Genomic DNA, 20014 nt, shown 5'->3' with positions numbered 1-20014 from the left:
AAGACCACCAGTGGTCATCAAGGAATGTGGTAAAGTTGCAGGATGCAAAATTAATACACAGAAATCCACTGCTTCTATACATCAACAGCGAAAGATCAGAAAAAGAAACATTCCCACCCAAAGCAATCTACAGATTGAATGCAATTCCTATTATATTATTAATAGCATTTTTCACAGAACTAGAACAAAAAGTTCTAAAATTTATATGAAAACACAAAATACCCCAAATACCCTAAGAAATCCTGAGAAAGAAAAATGGAGCAGGAGGAAATCAGACTCCCTGATCAGGCTAGACTACAAGGCTACAGTCAGTGTAGTACAGTACTGGTACCCAAACAAATACACACCCCCAGAACAGGCTAGAAAGACCAGAAATAAATCCACACAGACACGGTGAGCTAACACGATAAAGCAGGCAAGGATATGCAATATTCTTGAAATGAAGTCTCTTCGTAAACAGTGCTGGAAAACCTGGACAGCTATGTGTAAAAGAATGAAATTAACACCATGGACAAAAATAAACTCGAAATTGCTTGAAGACCTAAAGGTAAGACAGCACACTGTTTCCTTAGAGGAAAGCAGAGGCAGGACACGGTCTGACGTAAAGCACAGCAGTATCTTTTTCAACCCGTCCTTAGAGCGATGACAGTAAAAGCAAATGGGACCTAATTAAACGTAAACCCTTTTGCACAGGAAAGCAGACCGTGAAGAAAACAAAAAGACACCCCACAGAGTGGGGAAAAATAGTTGCAAAGGAACTGAAAAGGAATTGATCTCCAAAATATACAAACAGCGCGTGCAGCTCAATATCAAAAAAGCAAACAAGCCAATGGAAAAATGGGCAGGAGACCTACATAGACGTTTCTCCAAAGACATCCAGGTGGCGAAGAGGCACATCACTGATTATTAGAGAAATACCAATCAAAACTATAATGAGACACCCACCTCACACTGGTCAGAATGGTCATCATGAAAAGTCACGAACAATAAATACTGCAGAGGGTATGGAGAGAAAGGAACCCTCCTACACTGTTGGTGGGAATGTAAATTGGTACAGTACCAACTTACAGCAGGTACCAATTTACAGACTGTAAATTGGAAAACAGTATGGAAGTTCTGCAAAAAAATGGAAAGTTTTAAAAACAAAAGAGAGCCATCCCACTCCTGGGAAACGGAAGGAAACTGTAATTCAGAAAGATGTATGCACCCAGATGTTCATAGCGGCATTATTGACAGTACCCAAGACATGGAAGGAACCTAAATGTCCACTTCACGGAGGAGTGGATACAGGAGATTTAGCACAGAAATACAAGGGAATATCACTCAACCATCAAAATGAATCACGCCATCTCCAGCAACATGGGTCAGCCTGGAGACTATCACACTAAGAAGACAGTCAGATAAAGACAGATACCATATGATATTGTTTACATGCAGAATCTTTAGAAAAAAATGATAGAAATGAACTTCTTGACAGAAACAGATTCAGGCTTAGAAAACTTATGCTCGCCAGCCGGTAAAGGTGGGGAGTAGGGATAAATTGAAATAAGTGTATACACCCTGCTACATTCAAAACATAATTAATAAAGACCTATCGAATAGCACAGTGAACTTTGTTCAATATTCTGTAATAACCTAACTGGGAAGAATTTTTTTTAATGCACATATGTGTGTGTGTGTGTGTGTATATATATATACATGTATAACTAAATCACTTTGTTGCACACCTGAAACTGAATCAACGTAAGTATAGTTCAATATGACATAAAAAATAAAAAGCGTCCAAAGTGATTCTAATAGACAACTTTGTAACACCAAGTTTAAAAAAAAACAAGCCTTTTTTGCTTTGGCCTGAGTGATTTCAGCTGACTGGTTGGACTGGCTCTTGGGGGCGGGTCTGGTTACAGTCGGTGTGCTTGGCAGCTTTGTGACCTTGGATGGGAACTTAACTTCCTGGACCCTTCTCTCTACAATCAAGATGCTGTGAGGACTGGACAGGCTGAAGTGGTGGAGGTGGGGCAGAGGCAGCCAACAACAGACTCTGCAACTGTAGCCCTCGAGGCTCCTCTGTCCACGGGATACTCCAGGCGAGAATAGTGGAGTGGGTTGCCATGCCCTCCTCCAGGGCATCTTCCTGAGCCAGGGATCGAACCCGCGTCGCTCATGTCTCCTGCATGCACAGGCAAGTTCTTTACCGCCGCCGCCAAGGGTACCCGTGTTGAGCACCTGACATCTGATGAAGGCTCGTTCGCCTGCATTCGGGTCTCACAGTCTCCCCCAGGAGGCAGCCAGTGGTACTGTTTCATTATTCCCATTTTCTAAAGGGGAAAACTGAATCTCAGAAAGGCCAAGCTACTTGTCCAAAGGTACGCAAAATAAATGGCAAAGTCAGAAGCTTTGGGCCGCAAAGCCAGTGCTCTTTCTGCCACTGCGGTGTCTTCCAGGTGCAAGGCATCGCCTCGGTCAGCCAGGCAGCTTTACATCCCTTGCCTCTCCGGACACTCGGGAGAACCCAGTAGAGGCAGTGGGAGCCCTTTGATAGTGAGAAACCGGCGCTGCGAACTGGGGAACTCTGCGCCCTCCCACTGGGGAGCCCGGGCCGGGCCCTCACTGCTCTGGGCTTAAGCCAGAATCCACCGGCCTGTCTGTCCCCCGCTGGGCTGCTAGGAGAGTCCAGCTGGTGGCCGTGCCTCCCGGGGTGTTGTCCGAGTCTTCACTCTTCTGCGCTCCCTCCCCCTGCCCTTGTTCCTTATTACTGATCAAGCTGGCGCGTTTACAGCACAGCCAGTGATCTCCTCGGTTCCGCGTTTCACGGGATGGACGCGCAGAGGAGAAGGGAAGCTTTGAAAATAGCTACTGACCAAGGAGAAAGAGGCTTTCAGTGAAAGTGACGAGCATGGCCATCGCATTTCCGAACCTCCTTCCTCCCAGTGGGTAGAGTACCCATTTGTATTTCCCTGACCTGCAGCCACCGCGTGGCATATCTGGGGGCCTCCTCCACACTTCCAGCCCCCCGCCCCCGATGCCTGGAAGCCCCCTCCAGAGCGGCTCGATCACTAGGACGCAGCCTCCCCCAACCAAACTGGCTCAAGACAAACTTCCTCAGCATTCTGCTTACGTCTCCCGTGACCTCCTCATTTGTGAGATGGTCTGGTGGGTACACAGGGTTTCGAATCAGTACCATAGCGGAGTCCAGGGCTGGACGTGGAAGGTCCTTAGCGAGGGGGGTGGAGAGTCCTGTGCAGTTGATCAAGGCACAGTGTTGGCCCACCAGTGGCTGATGCCAGCCACCCCACTTGACCAGTGCCTCTGGCGGGGGGATCCTGGCAGGACTTACCACCAGTGGAGCGAAGAGCCACTCAGCGTCTAAGCTGGCCAGAGATGCAGGTATGGGGGCTGCCCCACAGCGGGGAAACCACTGGGTTTAGCAGCAGTTCAGAAAAGTGACGCACCCGACCCCATAGCCCCCTGATTCCTGGCCCAGTACCAGCCTTGTCTCACACTGCAAAGTGCTGAAGCCAAACCCAGGCGGGCAACACACGGTTGTGCCCTCACCCTGTGCCACGAGCTGCGCGCAGCGGCCGCACCTCATGAAATCCTTACGACGGACTGAGGAGGTGGTGCTCTTGAGACCCCTTTGGTGCCAGTGAAGACACCGAGGCTGAGGGGTCTTTCCCAGATCACACGGCCAGCAAGTGAAGCTCCGGTCTGCCTGGGGCCGTCTCGGCTGGCCTCTGACCTGTCGGTTCTCAAGAGAACTACAGCTGCTACGAGGTCATACCACGCATGAACTCACAGACATCTGAGCATTCGGAAGAAAGAGATCAGCCAGAGCGGGGCGCGGGGGAGGCTGCATCCGAGTGCTCCCTGCACGGCCTCTCCGAGCCCTTTCCCAAACCCAGGTGCCCAGAGGCACCCGCGTCATCTCGCAGAGTGCGGTACCTGGGCTCAAAGAGCTCTGCCCCCCTGCCGGCCTCCCTGGCGCTGGGAGGCTGCCCTCCTTACCCCGCCACACCCCTTCTTGGCACCGCACCCCAGCTCAGCAGCACAGGGGACAGAAGAGAGCCGGTCTTACTCCTCAGCGGAGCCCGTGTCCTTGGGAAGAGAACTTCCGAGCGCAGCGCTGCTGGTCCTCGCTCCACCAGAGTCCCGGGTGAGCCAGGAGGGGCCGCCTCCACAGGGCGGTTCATCAAGCCCTGGGGATGAAGAGAGCCAGCGAGGGAGGCGGCTCTGCGTTCCTGTTTATTCTGGTATCATTAGAAAGGAACTGTTACTATAGTAACGGGTATTACACTTGGTGCTCGGCCACTTCCTCCATGCGGAACACTGTGTCCGAGCCCCACTGCCGGGGAGGCAGGCGCAAATAAGTATCGATTTGGTCAGATCGTTGAGGGGCAAGGACACGCCAACCTTTGTTCTGAGCGGCTCAGGCACAGGCATTTCCGTTGTTTCTGATGGAGGGTCAGCCAGAATGCCTTCTGGCACCTCCCTGACCTGGTGGGGGTGGGGGGGGCAGGCTTCCTGCTGCCCGGCGCGACTCCCCAGGGGAAAGCAGCTGTTGGTGCAAAGGAGGGGAAACTAGGCTGCATCAGTTCGTCACCCACGTACAGTCCAACAACTCCATCCTTGGTGCTTCCTCAGTGCCCTGAACCTCAGTGGGGAGCCACAGGATGGCGCCCAGAGGAGGTGGGTGAGTGGACGCTGACCAGCTCTGGGCCAGACCAGCCCTGGTGTTCGTCCCTGCTCAGCCTGGCATGAGCCCCTTGGGCAGCCAGTCGGCAACCCCTGAGCCTTGGTTTCTGCCTGTCAAGTGTGGAAAACAACAGTGGTTGAGAAGAAACACAGATGAGCTGACACCGGGAAGCAGGCGGTCAGTGCGCGGCAAGGAGGACTTTTCCTGCAGAGAGAGCTGGACTCGGTGTGAATGGCGTGCAACGCCATCCCTGGTAGGGTCTGTGCTCCGAAGGTCTCGTCTCAAGGAGTCAGTGTATGAGTGTGAAAGTAAAGAGCATATGTAGATACCAAAGGCCCGTGTGGGTGTTTACAGATAACAGAGGCATTCTCCTAGTTTCACAATCGGCTCACTTGAAACGTGGACGTGTTTTCTAGCCTGTGTTGTCATTCCTTAATCCCCTAGTGAGGAAGCTGACCTCCACTTAAACTTGGCCCTCTTCCCACCTCTACTTTCTCGTGAAGAGTCTGGGTGGGTTGGGAAGTGATTAGATCCAGGGCATACATCCAGCATGAATGCCAGCATTAAAAATGCAATTTTGCTTCAGTAAAATATTAGAAAACTGAATCCAACAGTTCATAAAAGGATCATACACTATGATCAAGTTGGATCCATTCCAGGTTCACAAGGATGGATCCATTCCAGGTTCACTGGTCAGTGTGGTACCCCATATCAACAAAGGACAGAAACCATCGGATCACTTCAGTAGACGCAGAAAAGCATTTGATCAAATTCAGCACGCGTTCATGATGAAAATTCTCACTGAAGGGGGTACAGAGGGAACATATCTCAATGATAAAAGCCATCGATGACAAACGCAGCATAATACTCAACAGTGAAAAGCTGAAAGCCCTCCCACTAAAACCTGGAACAAGACAAGGATGCCCACTCTCACCACTTCTATTCAGCATGGTATTGGAAGTCCTAGCCATCACAATCAGGCAAGAAAAAGAAATACAAAGCATCCAAATCAGAAGGGAAGAGGTAAATTCATCATATACAGGTGACATAATATAGACAGCCCTACAGATTCCACACAAAAGGGTCAGAACTGATCAGCTGAACCCATCAAAGTAGCAGGACGCAAGGTGGACATACAGAAATCTGTTGATTTCTTGCCATTTGCAGCAACATGGACAGACTCAGACATCGTCATACTGAGTGAAGTAAATCAGCCAGAGAAGGAGAACTATCGTATGACATCCCTGAGGTGTAGGATCCAAAAAGAAATGATATGAATGAACTTACACACAGAAACAGACTCACAGACTTAAGAGAATGAACGTTTGGTTGCTGGAGAGAAGGGCAGGGAGGATGGAGGGAAGGGATAGTTGGGGAGTTTGGGATGGACATGTACACAGGGCTGTGTTTAAACTGGATAATCAACTAGGACCTGCTCAGTGTTATGTGGCTGCCTGGATGGGAGGGGAGTTTGAAGGAGAACCGTCCACAAAGGCAGACTCAAAATGGCTTAAAGACTGAAGCACAAAACAGACCCAACATAAAGTACCCAAAAAACTCACAGAAAAGAACATCGGCAAAACGTTCTCTGACATAAATTGTGGCAAGATCGTCTTAGTCTCCCAATGCAAAATAAATAAAAGCAGAACCCAGGTGGCGGAAGGTAGGCTATGGAGCGCACCCATCTCCACAAATACATCAGAGATACAAGTGGAGTGATTGGCAGAGAACATCACTGAATGCTGGCCGAAGACCTCCGACCTCCGAAAGGGAAAGAAAACCTTAACCCACACAGAAGGAGCATAAAGAGTGATACCTTCACAAATGGAACCCTACAAAACAATAAAGAAAGAGTAAACTATTGTTACAAAAACATGGATGTGGAGCCCTGCCCCAGGCCAAGGTGCGAGTCCCTGTACCAAGACCGCAGAAGCGGAGCCCGGAACCAAGGACACCTCCGAAGCTGTTTGAGCCCCTTTGTGACCATTGCCAAAAGCCTCTGATCATCCCTGACAAGGTTCCTGACTCAAATTGGCAAATATGCCCACTCCAGTAAACACGCTATTAGCCCCCTAACCAATCACCTACTGCTAGCCTTCCAGCAGGAATTTTCTTTGTCTTGAGCCTATAAACTCACAAAATTGGCTGTTAACTCAGGAGAACCGTCGACTCTCCCTGGCCTGTCAGGTAAGCCCGCTGCACTTGCCATGCCCACATTGTCTCTGCTCTTTGTTCCTAATAAATTCACTCCCCTCTGCAATACTGTGTCTGGAAATTCTTTTCCAGCCTGCACTCAGATTGCCCCAACAATGGATGCCTCATGGAAAAAAGAATGTTGAGAGTCAGATGCCACAAGAGAATACATACTCAGTGATTCTATTTATATACATTTCAACACAGAGAACACGTGGTGATTGGAGTCAGAATAGTGGGTACTGCTTGCATAGTGTTAGACAGGTGATGTGCAGGTGAAATCCATTTTAAAAAATACATCAAGCTGACCATGTAAGATTTGTGCACTTAACTGTAGGGATATTACACTTAAGCAAAAATTTTAATATTTTGGTTTTCACTAATACCTAGACAAACCGGAAGTTCTCTTCAGGCAGGAATAACATCCACGATGCAGTGAATTCAATTATAAATACACTGTGCCTTTTTATCTGATGAGAATCACATGAATATTTATGAAAACTCATTTATTTCTAGGACACAAATGATTTCCAACTTCTGTCCTCCATAACTTCCATAGACTAACTTTTGATCATTTTTTAACAAGACACGTGCAGTCCAGTGTTTGCTGCCGCACTATTTACAATACCCGCAACGTGGAAGAAACCCTGAATGTCCATCGTCAGAGGCTAGCAATGAAAGATCGGAAAGAGAAATTGAGATGATGAGATTGTTTCCCATGGCAACAAAAAGAGAAGAAAGGTCCACTGCCAGAGGAATGGAGAGAGAAGATGTGGTGCATAACACAAGGGACTATTACTCAGCCGTGAAAATAAAGGAACGCCATCTGCAGCCACAGGGGTGGGCCTGGGGACTGTCACACTGAGCGAAGCGAGCCAGACACAGAGGCAGACGTGACGGCACTTTATGGGGTGGAGCCAGAATCACGGTGCAGACGGCCCTACAGAACAGAAGCCGAGTCACAGATGTGTAAGACACATTTAGCGGGTGAGGGAGGGATAAATGCAAAGACGAGGATGGAAACACACACTAGTATACATGAAACAGATGACCAGTAAAGCCTGCTGTAACGCACAGGGCACTATCAGTGCTCTAATGGCCTAATGGGAAAAGAACCTGAAGAAAAAGGCGGCTCTGGGTTTATGTGCAACTGAGTCACTTTGCTCTACACCTGAAACTAACACAACATTGTAAATCCACTACACTCCAGTAATTCAAAAAATACTGTGATTTACAGCAACATGGATGGTCCTAGAGATTACATACTAACTGGAGTCAGTCAGAGAAAGGCAAATATTATATTGTATCACTTAAATGTGGAATCTGAAAAAATAACACAAATGGACTTACTGACTCTCAGACACAGAAGAAAATTATGGTTACCAAAGGAGGTGGTGGGGAGGGACAGATTTGGAGTATGGGATTAACAGATACACACTACTATATATAGAATGAATAAACAGCAAAGTTTCACTATATAATACAGGAACGATATTCAGTATCTTGTAATAAGAATGGAAAACTACCTGCAAAAGAATAGATTTATATATGGGTGTATGTATATGCAGTCATATATATATATAAACTGATTCTCGACTGTACACCTGAAACTAACATATTATCTGTTTTTTAATTGGAGTACAGTTGCTTTACAATATTGCGGTAGTTTCTGCTGTACAACAAAGCTAACACAATATTATAAATAAACTCTTAACAAAATGCACTTTGATCCTCTTTGGCCTGTGTTACTCAGGTAACCAACATTTATTGAGTACCTACTGTGTTCCTGCCACTGCTCAGTGCTGGAGGTACAGTGTAAAGGAGACCATATCCTTGTGCTCAGGTAACTTGCTTTCAAGGTGCAGTTCAGACCAAAAAATGAGACAAACAAGAAAATGTCAAGCTGCGGTGAACATTCTGATGAATGCAAGCCTGGGCAAGGTAGAGGGGAAGGCTCGGGACCTCAGGAAGGGTGGAGAGTGGGGATGTGACATTTTCAGGAGGCTGGAGTGGTGGGGAGGAGAGCATCCCAAAGTGAGGACAGCTAGCGCAGAGGCTCCAGGGTAGAATGCAAGGCGGCCACTGGCGTGGAGGCTGGGCATGAGTGAGCCAGAAGCAAGTAGGGGCAGGCAGCCTGCGTGTCCTGGGAGCTTTGGCCAAACCGCCATTCTGGAGCCAGGTCAACTTACAGGGTCCCAGATTTGCCCATGTTAAACAATCTTCTGGAAACAAGACGCATTCCTTTTATTTCTCCTTCCTAATTGTTTCTTAACGTCCCCGTGAGTGGCGCCTCTCCCAGCTTCCCATCCTGCTGTGGCCTAACTTGATGAGATCTGACGCTGGGAGACACTAACCAGGTTCTTGTCCCACCGCTCTTCGATGTGACTGGGCCTCCCCACATGTCCCCTGTGCAGACAACTAGTATTGGCGGCGGCACTGCCCAGGGCCCACAGTGTCCTCTGACAAGTGACGAGCAACACGGATGCTGGGCAGGAGGACCTGCTGAGTGTGTGCTCACTGCCTGGGGCAGAGGCACCCCCAGCCCATCTCAGCCCCGGGGAGCCGGCTGCGGCCGGCCGTCCAGCCCCACTGTGTGTTCCCTTTATCAGAGGCTTCTGATGGCAGCACCAGAGCAATCGCGAGCCAAGGACAGTCGGGCAGAACACACCCTCCCCCTCCCCCCCGCCCTCAGGTTGGGTGCCTTTTCCCCAGGCAGTTGGGACCCACTGTACTTCCTCCACTAAAACGCTTCTTCCAGGCCAGCCTGTGTGCAGACCCCTCAGTCTCTCTCACCGGCTGTCAGCGGAGGGCAGGGCCTCACCCTGTGCTTCTTAGTATCCTGTGCCTCTACCAGCTGCTCAGCCCTACTGCTGACTTGCAGACACCAGAGGTGTGGATATCCCTGAACTTGGGACAGCACCGTCTTGCTGTGTGTGTGCACACTCGTGTGAGCATGTAACTGTGTGCAGTCAACAGCCACCATTTCCCAAGCCATACCTCATCAGTAAGAAATTATGCTACGTCTTATAATGAGATGCCATCAATACCATATTTACTGATTAACCTAAAGAAACATGTCTACTGCATATTTGGTGAAAAATCAAAGGGCAACATCATACCTAGTCCGATTCCTCTTTTTCCCCTCCAAGATAAAGTTAGCGTATGCGCAGAGAACCAATCTGCAGGCATATACACCCAACTGTTAACAGAGGTCAGCTCTAGACCAACGTATCTCAGATGTCATTACTAGCCTTCACTGGGCACGAGTGTTACAGTCAAACTACTGGGCCAGGTTTCTGGATTTCTGTATTAGAACCTAAGAGGGAGGGGCCTAGGAATCTGGAATTTTAGCAAGTTACCCTGGGAGTCTGTTTATATTCGAGAGTCTGAGAACCACTATTCTGCAGCATAAAATTACAGGCCTTTCTCTTTTGTCCCAGTATTTCTGTAATGTTTATGCCTAAAAAAAAAAAAAAAAGCATATATTGCCTTTATTATCAGAAAAAAAAACAAGATGAAAACTATGGAAAAAGAGCAACCTTTTCCAACCATAGTTAAAATTCACATCTGGTTCAGTCATGTACATTTTACATACTGAAAAATACAGGCCTTTTGGTCAAATGAGCCTGTTAAGAGTGTACTCCAGGCAGTGGCCAGATTCAACCCAAGACGCTACCTCCTGCCTTGGTCTGTGTGGCTTTCCCATTCTCCCATACAGCCAGACTCCAAAATACAGGGGCCTGAGGACTGGAGTTTTTACTCAGTCCCATGGAGGACCTGAGGGGGATTCCAGAGGCTGAGCACACCTCTCCCACACTCCCCTTCCTGTCCCTCTGAAATCTGTTTTCTTGGGAAATAGATGAGCTAAAAAGAAGGTGGGTAGTGAAGACCTATCTGAGCCACAGTGAGGAACAGTCCATGGGGTCAAAGAGTCGGATACAACTGAGTAACTAACACTTTCACTAGTCTAAGGCCGGGAGAGGCAGTCATGAGTGGGAGCTGAGGAATTCTCCTACATCTGTAGCGGGCTGGGGCTGCAGCTTGCACTGCGGCTGCGGCTGCTGCTGCAAAGTCGCTTCAGTCCTATCCGACTCTGTGCGACCCCATAGATGGCAGCCCACCAGGCTCCCCCATCCCTGGGATTCTCCAGGCAAGAACACTGGAGTGGGTTGCCATTTCCTTCTCCAATGCATGAAAGTGAAAAGTTGAAAGTGAAGTCACTCAGTTGTGTCCGACTCTTAGCGACCCCATGGACTGCAGCCCACCAGGCTCCTCCATCCATGGGAGTTTCCAGGCAAGAGTACTGGAGTGGGGTGCCATTTCCTTCTCCAATGCATGAAAGTGAAAAGTGAAAGTGAAGTCGCTCAGTCATGTCCAACTCTTCTCGACCCCATGGACTGCAGCCCACCAGGCTCCTCCATCCATGGGAGTTTCCAGGCAAGAGTACTGGAGTGGGGTGCCATTTCCTTCTCCAATGCATGAAAGCGAAAAGTGAAAGTGAAGTCGCTCAGTCATGTCCGACTCTTCTCGACCCCATGGACTGCAGCCTACCAGGCTCCTCTGGGATTTTCCACTGGATTTTCCAGGCAAGACTACTGGAGTGGGTTGCCATTGCTTGCAATAAAAACTCCAAAAACCCCCTTTCCTTTGATTTTTTGACCGCCCCACCACCACCCCCCCACCCCCAAGCAGACAGACGTCTGGAACAGCTTATCTGAGCCCACAAACACCAGACAAGAAGTTTCCATGGCAACTGCAAACTTCCTCAGTTCTGTATTCAGTCTAACTCGCCAAGGCCCCTTTCAAGGCCTCAGTGAGGTGTCTGAGAAGCCACCCACAGAACAGCTTTAGGATCCAGCCTCCCCCCGACCCACCCCCACCACCCTGACCCCCAACCTGCTCCGCTGAAAGGACATGGCAGCAGAAGCTGTACTGGCAGAAAAACTTGTCATGGGATCCCTGGAGAGATTATAAGAGGAATGAGAGTCGCCTTTACAACAAATTTGAACCAGGAAGAATGTACCCTGTGGAGGGATTGAAGCATGAAAACAGGAAAGCGGGAGGGAGGGGAAGAACTGAGGGGCTTGTTTCAGAAAGCTGGCTCTCAACCCAGCCGCAGTTAGGCGTGCTGAATCTGGTCTCTTAGCTGCAGAAGGACTCGGAGGGACCCCGGACCTCCAGCATATTTTAACTCACTTGCAGCCAGACAAAATATGGACAGTGGACTCAGATACCAGAGAGGGGATGTGAGAGTGTGTGTCTGTGTGTCGAGGGGAACCAGGACAGACCACGGGTTATCAAGCCAAGCAAACTTCCATGATGCCTGGCAATGGGGCTGCCAAGTGTATGATAGCCAACAAAAATGCATCATCCCAACATACATAAATCAATGAAGTTAGAACACACCCTCAGACCACGCACAAAAATGCACTCAAAATGGCTTAAAGACTTAAACCTAAGACATGAAACTTAAAAACCATAAAACTCTTTGGAGAGAGCACAGGCAAAAACATTCTCTGACAGAAGTAGTACCAATGTTGTCTTAGGTCAGTTTCCCAAAGCAATAGAAATTAAGGGTGGGGGGGGAGACGAAGCTAATTAAAAGCTTTTCGGAAGCAAAGGAAACCATTAAAAAAAAAAAAGCAGAAAAAAAACAACCTACAGAACGGGAGAAAATATTTGCAAGTGATGTAACCGACAAGGGCTTAATCTCCAAAATATGCAAACAGCTCACACAACTCAACAACAATAATCAGCCCAACTGAAAAATGGGCAGAACATCAAAGACGGGTCCCCAACTCCCAGGCCTCGGACTGCTGCTGGCACCTGTAGGGACCGGGTTGCACCTCAGGAGGGTGAGCAGCAGGCTGATCAAGTGAAGCTTCATCTGCCCCTCCCTATAGCTCACATTACTGCCTGAACAGTTCCTCCCCTACCCATGGAAAAACTGTCTTCCACAAAACCGGTCCCTCATGCCAAAAAGCTTGGGGACTGCTAAGCTAAGACATTTCTCCAAAGAAGACACACAGATGACCAGTAGGCACATGAAAGATGCTCAGCATCACTAATTATTAGAGACACGCAAATCAAAACTACCATGAGGTATCACCTCGCACTGATCATAATGGCTGTCATTAAAAAGTCTGTAAATAACAAATGCTGGAGAGGATGTCGAGAAAAGAGAATCCTACACTGAGTGGGAATATAAGTTGATGTAGCCACTGTGGAAAACAGTATGGAGATTCCTCAGAAAACTAAAAATAGAATTACCATGTGATCCAGCAATCCCACTCCTGGGCACATATCCAGACAAAGCTATAATTCAGAAAGATACATGCACCCCTGTGTTCACAGCAGCACTATTCACGACAGCCAAGACATGGAAATGCCCATCAACAGATGAACGGATGAAGAAGACGCGGTACGTATATGCAGTGGAATACTACTCGGCCATAAAAAGAAAGAAAGCATGCCGTCTGCAGCAGCACAGCTGCAACTAGAGATCAGCACACGAGGTGAAGTCAGTCAGAGGGACAAAGACAAACACCGCACGGTATCACTTGCATGTGGAATCGAAACTATGACACAGACGAACGTATCTACAAAACAGACACAGACCCACACAGAGACCAGACCTACAGCTGCCAAGGGGGAGGGATGGAGGGCGCGTGACCAGCTGGGAGCTGGGGGTCACCAGATGCAAACCATTACATACGGAATGGATGAACAATGAGGTCCTACTCTATGGCACAGGGAACTGTATCCAATCTCCTGGGATAAACCATAATGGAAAATAATTTTTTTAAAAAAGGAATGTATATATGTGTAAAAAAAAACCCACACAGCAGGTCCAGTTAAATTTGAATTTCAGATTAGCAAACCCATACAATATTTGGGACATATTTGCACTAAAATATTATTCATTGTGTATCTGAGATTCAAATATAACCATTTTAACTATTTTATCTGGCAGCCTTGCTTGGCAGGCAGCAGTGAAGACGATGACCATCATCTGGGTGCAGAGAAGCACAGACGCTGAAATCCACGGGCATCTGGGAAGGTATCCCTCCATCCATGTCCCGGAGACGCTGCCCTGCCTCGCAGGAACCTGGGCTGAGCTCCAGGTGGGAGAAGGGCCTCAGGTGGACCCTTACTCCAGCACTGCCTCACTTACCAGGCATGGCCAAGCATAAGTTGTTCCCCAGAGGTGACCCTTTCCAGCTCAGTGGTTAAGAACATGGGCCCTGGTGTTGACCCAGATACCAATCCTGGCTCCACTGTTGGGCAGCTCGGTGACCTTCAACTTCCTGCTTCCCCATCTCTAAACTGGGGCAGACGTTCTTTGGGGGAATAAGGGGGGCATGGCACAGGAACCGCTGCACACGGTGCCTGCCATAGTGGCAGGCTTCCAGAGTGGTAGCTGTCATCTCAACTAGCCCACTGAGAAACAGGAAGATAGAAGATATTTATGCAAGTGAAGAAAGATGGGATTAAAACTAGAGTCTGTAAAGCTCAGCAACGTGAAGCTCACAACCACCCACAAATCTCGCACAGCAAAGACCAGGAGACTGCCCCTAGATTGCCAGCAGCTGCTTTACAGCTAGTGGGATTGTGGGTGAGCCTTCCCCGTCCTCCTTCTTGATTTTCCAGAATATCTGTGATGAGCCTCTTTTATTCTAATACTGAGAAATTATTTTCAAATAATTTGACATGAGACATTTTCTATAAGTATTACATTACTTGAGGCTGGTGTAAATGAAAATGGGTTTGATCCTATCATACCGGTCCTCGGGGGGGTGCTTCTAACAGGAGGGGGCTCTTGCCTCTTTCACTCAATGGCCCAGTTGGCTCCTCACCCCCAGTCCTTATGTCTTCCTTGTGGGATACGGCTAGAGCAGCGGCCCCGGAGGCACATGGCCCTGGGTTAGAATCTCAGCTCCCACCCTTGACTGGCTGTGTGACCCTAGACAAGTCATGTTACCTTCTGAGCCTCAGTTCCCTCATGTTTAAAATAGAGCTTAATACCACTTACCTCCCTGAAAGGAGGGACTTCTCTGTGTATCAGCACATGCCTGTGCCTTTCACAGGGCCTAGTGTATAACAGTGGTCAGTACACACTAGCTGAATGAATCAATGAAGTTGATGACAGCAATCTACAGCATTTGGCAGAGAGTGGCAATAGCTAGTGACCAGCAATCATTTAGGGCTTCCCAGATGATGCTAGTCGGAGAAGGCAATGGCACCCCACTCCACTACTCTTGCCTGGAAAATCCCATGGATGGAGGAGCCTGGAAGGCTGAGGTCCATGGGGTCGCTGAGGGTCGCACACAACTGAGTGAGTTCACTTTCACTTTCATGCATTGGAGAAGGAACTGGCAACCCACTCCAGTGTTCTCGCCTGGAGAATCACAGGGATGGGGGAGCCCGGTGGGCTGCCGTCTATGGGGTCGCACAGTTGGACACGACTGACGTGACTTAGCAGCAGATGATGCTAGTGGTAAACAACCTGACTGCCAGTGTAAGAGACACAAGAGACGGGGGTTCAGTCCTTTGGGTCAGGAAGATCCCTTGGAAGAGGAAATGGCAACCGGCTGCAGGACTCTTGCCTGGGAAATCCCATGGACAGAGGGGCCTGGCGGGCTACAGTCCAGGGGCTTGCTCAGACACGACTGAGCAGATACACACACAGCAGTCATTCACCACGATGACTGTTCTGAGAAGATGTGCAGACTTGGCGTAGATGCACCAAAGTTTGAGTGTGTTTTCTACACATTAGTGGTATAGAAAAGTTCCCCTGGCGGGACCATGGTCATGCTGCTTAAGTTCTGGAGCCTCAGTCTCCTCATCTACTAAATGGGGATAACAGCTGTGACTTCGTAGGGCTGTGAAAACAGTCAGTAGCACAGTGCCTAACACGGTGCAAGCACTCCCTCTGTGAGGCCCGCGGACCCGCCTCTGCTCCCTCCCTTACAGCTTTGAGTTACTGGGCATTTGTGGCCCCAGGACGACACTAGCATGTCTGCCACTCTGGATGTATGTCCAGGAGAAAAATGTTCCTGTTTGAGTGAGGCTCATAGCTGTGGTTCCAGGTTAGAGAATACAAGATCTTCAGATTAGAGCTACCCTCTCCTCACCTTAGTGAGCAGGCAGGAACTGGATAGAGGCCCTTCGGAATAGGTGTCTTGTAGGGAAATCCCTGGAGCTGAGGTTTGCAATCAGCTTCTTCCAATTTCAGAGATCGCCTTCTTCCTGCTCTGGTTCAACCAGATTTAAGGTACCCACCCCTGCGCCCCCCACCCCCCTTCCGGAAGGCGCCGCAGACCTTGGCCAGACCGTGCTTCTGGACTCAGAGAACCGTTGTTTCAAAGTCCCCAAGCAGTAACTCCGCGGCGACATCTCCCCGGGGCGGGGCCCATCTAAGTAGGAAACGTTCAGTCCCGAGCAGACTCCGTGAGGGCAGGGGGCAAGCCCCGCTGCTGCGGACACGCACCCACCGTCCACCGTTGTGCTCGCCGCGCTTTCTGCTGCAGGGCTGGGCGCCCAGGACTACTGGGTGGGGGTGGGCTCCTTGCCCAAGGCAGAGGGTAGCTGCCTCGGGAGCCTAAGTCCCTTCACATTTTCTCCTCCTCTGAACCCCTGTCTCCAAGCACTAAGTTAGGAATGAAACACCCTACACTCTTACTGCGGGAGTTCTTTTTCTTTCCACATCCTTGTATTTTCCAAATTATTTTCACACTGACCCTATATTACATTTACTTTATTTTCCTAAAGTAAAAAAACAAAAAACAAACTATCGTCCTGAGTAGAAAAGCAGTATGTGTTTACTGCAAATGACAAAAAGACAGAAAAAAACACCCAAACTGGAATCCTCAAAAACAACCATCATGTGTTTCTTTCCAAGTCGTTTTCTCCTTTAAATGTGTACATCTAGAAAACTGGTTCCTCGCCTTCCTGGAACATGTCCTCGCCCTCCGCCCCGCGACCCTCCCCCCCCAACACCCCCCACTCACACACACACAGCCCTCACAGAACAGTGGAAGCCCTTCCCTAGCTGGCGCGTGCTGCTTTAGGCTACCAGTCTTGCCCATATCCGTTCTCCCATGCCTACCAAAGCCTTCCCGCACTTGTGCGAGTGCAGGAATTTTGTAGTTATCTAACGGTGAGTGTCTGTGTATATTTATGTGTGCGCGCATCACAGGATCGTATAAAAGGATAAAGCAATATATCTGAGAGTAGATCCCCAAAAGAACGAATGTAGGGAGGAAAGGAATGAAAGGAAAACAAGCAAAAGTAATTAAAAAGAATGAAAGACGGGAGGCAAGAAGGAAAGCACAGCAGTGAAGGACCAAGGCGCCCTGCCTGCTAGCCAGAGGCTGAGCGCAGTGCGCCCGCGGTGCCCTCCTCGCGCTCTCCCGGAGGCGGGGGGCCGGGGAGACTTGCCGCCACTTACCGGACCGGAGCAGCACCGCCCGGTAGAGCCCGGTGGCCTCAGTGGGCCCCCGCACCCGCTCTCCCAGCCTCTGCGCCATGCACCCGTGCGCTGGATAGCGGAGCTGGGGCCGCAGGCTGGGAGCGCACCGCGGAGCGCAGTCCTCTGCCGGAGCACCTTCACAACCGTGACTTGCCCGAGATCCAAACCCCGCCGCAGATCAGGTTACACAGGGCAGGCGCGCCAGGCCCGGAGGCGCCCGCGGGGGAGGGACAGGAGGCCGGGGCCAGGCCGGTATCTCTGCCCAGGCTGGGCACGGGCAAGCGTCTGGCGTGAGGACTCCTGGCTTCACGGTTCGAGGGCCAAGGCGAGAGCCCCGAGTCCTGATTTCCAGCCTGGCCTCCTACCTACTCTTCCCTGTTTCCCTGGCTGCTGGCCTTGCTGAATGCTGCAAGCAGGTGTGGGGTTCTGGAGTGCCATCTCTGGGATCAGGCCCGGTGCCATTAATTCATAGCTGTGTGACCCCACGATTCAGTTATCTAACCTCACAGAGCCTCAGTTTTCTCATCTGTAAAATGGGGATATCCATAGAATTCATCTCTCAGGGTTGTGAGGGTAACCAACACATTTTCACTGTCTTAGAACAGTGGGTAGCACAGAAAAATGCAATGTATTGTTTTTATTTTTTTATTTTTTTGTTTGTTTTTTCTGGGTTCCAAGGCATCCTGGGGTGGGTGACACTGAGAAGTGGGGGCTTCACTGATGGAAGTAAGTTGTGGTGAGAGGCCCCTGGGATTCCACCAGACTTCCTTCTCTGTCTTCATGGAATCCCTATAACATCCAGAAATGGGAGGACCAGTTCAATTGAGTCACTCAGACGTGTCTGACTCTTTGCAACCCCATGGCCTGCGGCATGCTAGGCTTCCCTGTCCATCACCAGCTCCTGGAGCTGACTGAAACTCATGTCCATTGAGTCGGGGATGCCCTCCAACCATCTGATCCTCTGTCATCCCCTTCTCCTCCCGCCTTCAGTCTTTCCCAGCATCGGGGTCTTTTCAAATGAGTCATTCTTCGCATCAGGTGGCCAAAGTATTGGAGTTTCAGCTTCAGCATCAGTGCTTCCAATGAATATTCAGGACCAATTTCCTTTAGGATGGAGTGGTTGGATCTCCTTGCAGTCCGAAGGACTCTCAAGAGTCTTCTCCAACACCACAGTTCAAAAGCATCAATTCTTTGGTGCTCAGCTTTCTTTACACATGACTACTGGAAAAACCAAAGCTTTGACTAGACGAACCTTTGCTGATAAAGTAATGTCCCTGCCTTTTAATATGCTGTCTAGGTTGGTCATAACTTTTCTTCCAAGGAGCAAGCGTCTTTAATTTTATGGCTGTAGTCACCATCTGCAGTGATTTTGGAGCCCCCCCCCCCCAAAAAAAATAGTCTGTCACTGTTTTCGTTGTTTCCCCAAGAGTCTAAAGGTGGATGGGCAAGTCAACCAGGCAGTTTGGAAGATGTGAGAAAAGAACCATTTTGATTAACTACCCTGTGACTGCTGCTGTGCTATATTTCTTCTAAAACAAAAACTAATCTTCAGGTGCTTTATGTCCTGTTCTGTTTCATCTTCACAATCCTATGAATTAGGGTCTATTAGCCTTTCTTCCAATTTTACAAATGAGGAAACAGGCTCAGAGGAGTTAAGCAATTTATCTGAGGTCACACCGTGTGGGGCTGGCATACAAACTCGGGGCCTGACCTCAGAAATGGGCCACTCTCCTGCCTCTTTGTTATTTTATGTGCTCTTCATGCAAACACTGGAAGGTAGGTATGGTAACGTGAATGTAGGAATCCCATTCAAGATACCACCTTAGAGATAATGGAGCTGAAACGCAGGGAGGTGAGGTGGCTTGCTCATGCTCAGAGCTAGCTGGAGGAGCCAGCTCCCAGTTCAGTTCTCCACCCACAAAATGAATGCCCCTGAAATCTATAGAATCCCGGCACCCACCTCCACCTGCCCCCGGAGCTGCCCAGGCCCCTGAACAGCCTCTGTTTATGGCTGCGTCTGCAGACCAGAGAGTCTTGCGCCGGCTGCTGCAACCACGGCCACACAGTAGCATCTACCTCTGCCTCCGTATCCTCCCCGGCCTTGGTGCCACGTAGGCCAACAGCCAACTTGCCCACTGCCCAGGCCCAGCTTCTGCTGTGACTCAGGGGCCCCTGTCCCCACACAGGATCCTAAGGACCCAAGTGACACACTTTGATTTTGGAGACCTAGTCATTGGCCAGGCTGGTCACGTTTCCCATCAACAACCAGCCGTCATGAAAGCCAGGCATGAGACCAGACCCTGGGCATTCGATATCTCGCATCCATTCTGCAGAGGAAACTGTATCTCATGTAACCCACTTTTTGATTAAGTATGGTTATACCATTTTAGAGATGAGGAAAATAAGGTTCAAGTGACTTACCCAAGATCACTTTTTATCTCATTATACTGTAAAATATGTTGCAATGACACATGAAGGAGTAAAGAAGGAAGTAAATGTGATTCGTGAACTTTCCAACCAGACATGATCAGTATTATTATATTGGTGACACTCCTTCCAGACTTAAAAAACAGGCATATACAAAACTTACCTCTTTCTAATATTTCAAGTAGTGGCGAAGGCATTTGAACCCAGATGATACCAAAGCTTTTACTGAA

General features: G+C 49.2%; 1 protein-coding gene across 3 annotated transcripts in view; it reads right to left on the bottom strand.

Annotated features, from left to right (window-relative positions):
• Window positions 1-17502, bottom strand: part of FAM107A (family with sequence similarity 107 member A) — a 36528-nt gene extending 19026 nt beyond the window's left edge. The window contains exon 1 of one of the 3 annotated variants that reach the window (XM_068981856.1): window positions 17337-17502. In XM_068981856.1, coding sequence (XP_068837957.1) covers window positions 17337-17415 — 79 coding nt within the window. In that variant the 5' untranslated portion in view covers window positions 17416-17502. Of the gene's footprint in view, window positions 1-4005; window positions 4177-17336 lie in introns of those variants that run through there. The other 2 variants (XM_068981858.1, XM_068981857.1) reach the window with 2 other exon arrangements.
• Between the last annotated feature and the right edge of the window lie 2512 nt (window positions 17503-20014).

This window comes from Capricornis sumatraensis, chromosome 10, assembly GCF_032405125.1.
Source record: "Capricornis sumatraensis isolate serow.1 chromosome 10, serow.2, whole genome shotgun sequence".
In the NCBI taxonomy this organism is placed as follows: domain Eukaryota; kingdom Metazoa; phylum Chordata; class Mammalia; order Artiodactyla; family Bovidae; genus Capricornis; species Capricornis sumatraensis.
The sequence above is the reverse complement of the archived record's forward strand: the minus strand, read 5'-3'. Positions and strand labels throughout refer to the sequence as shown.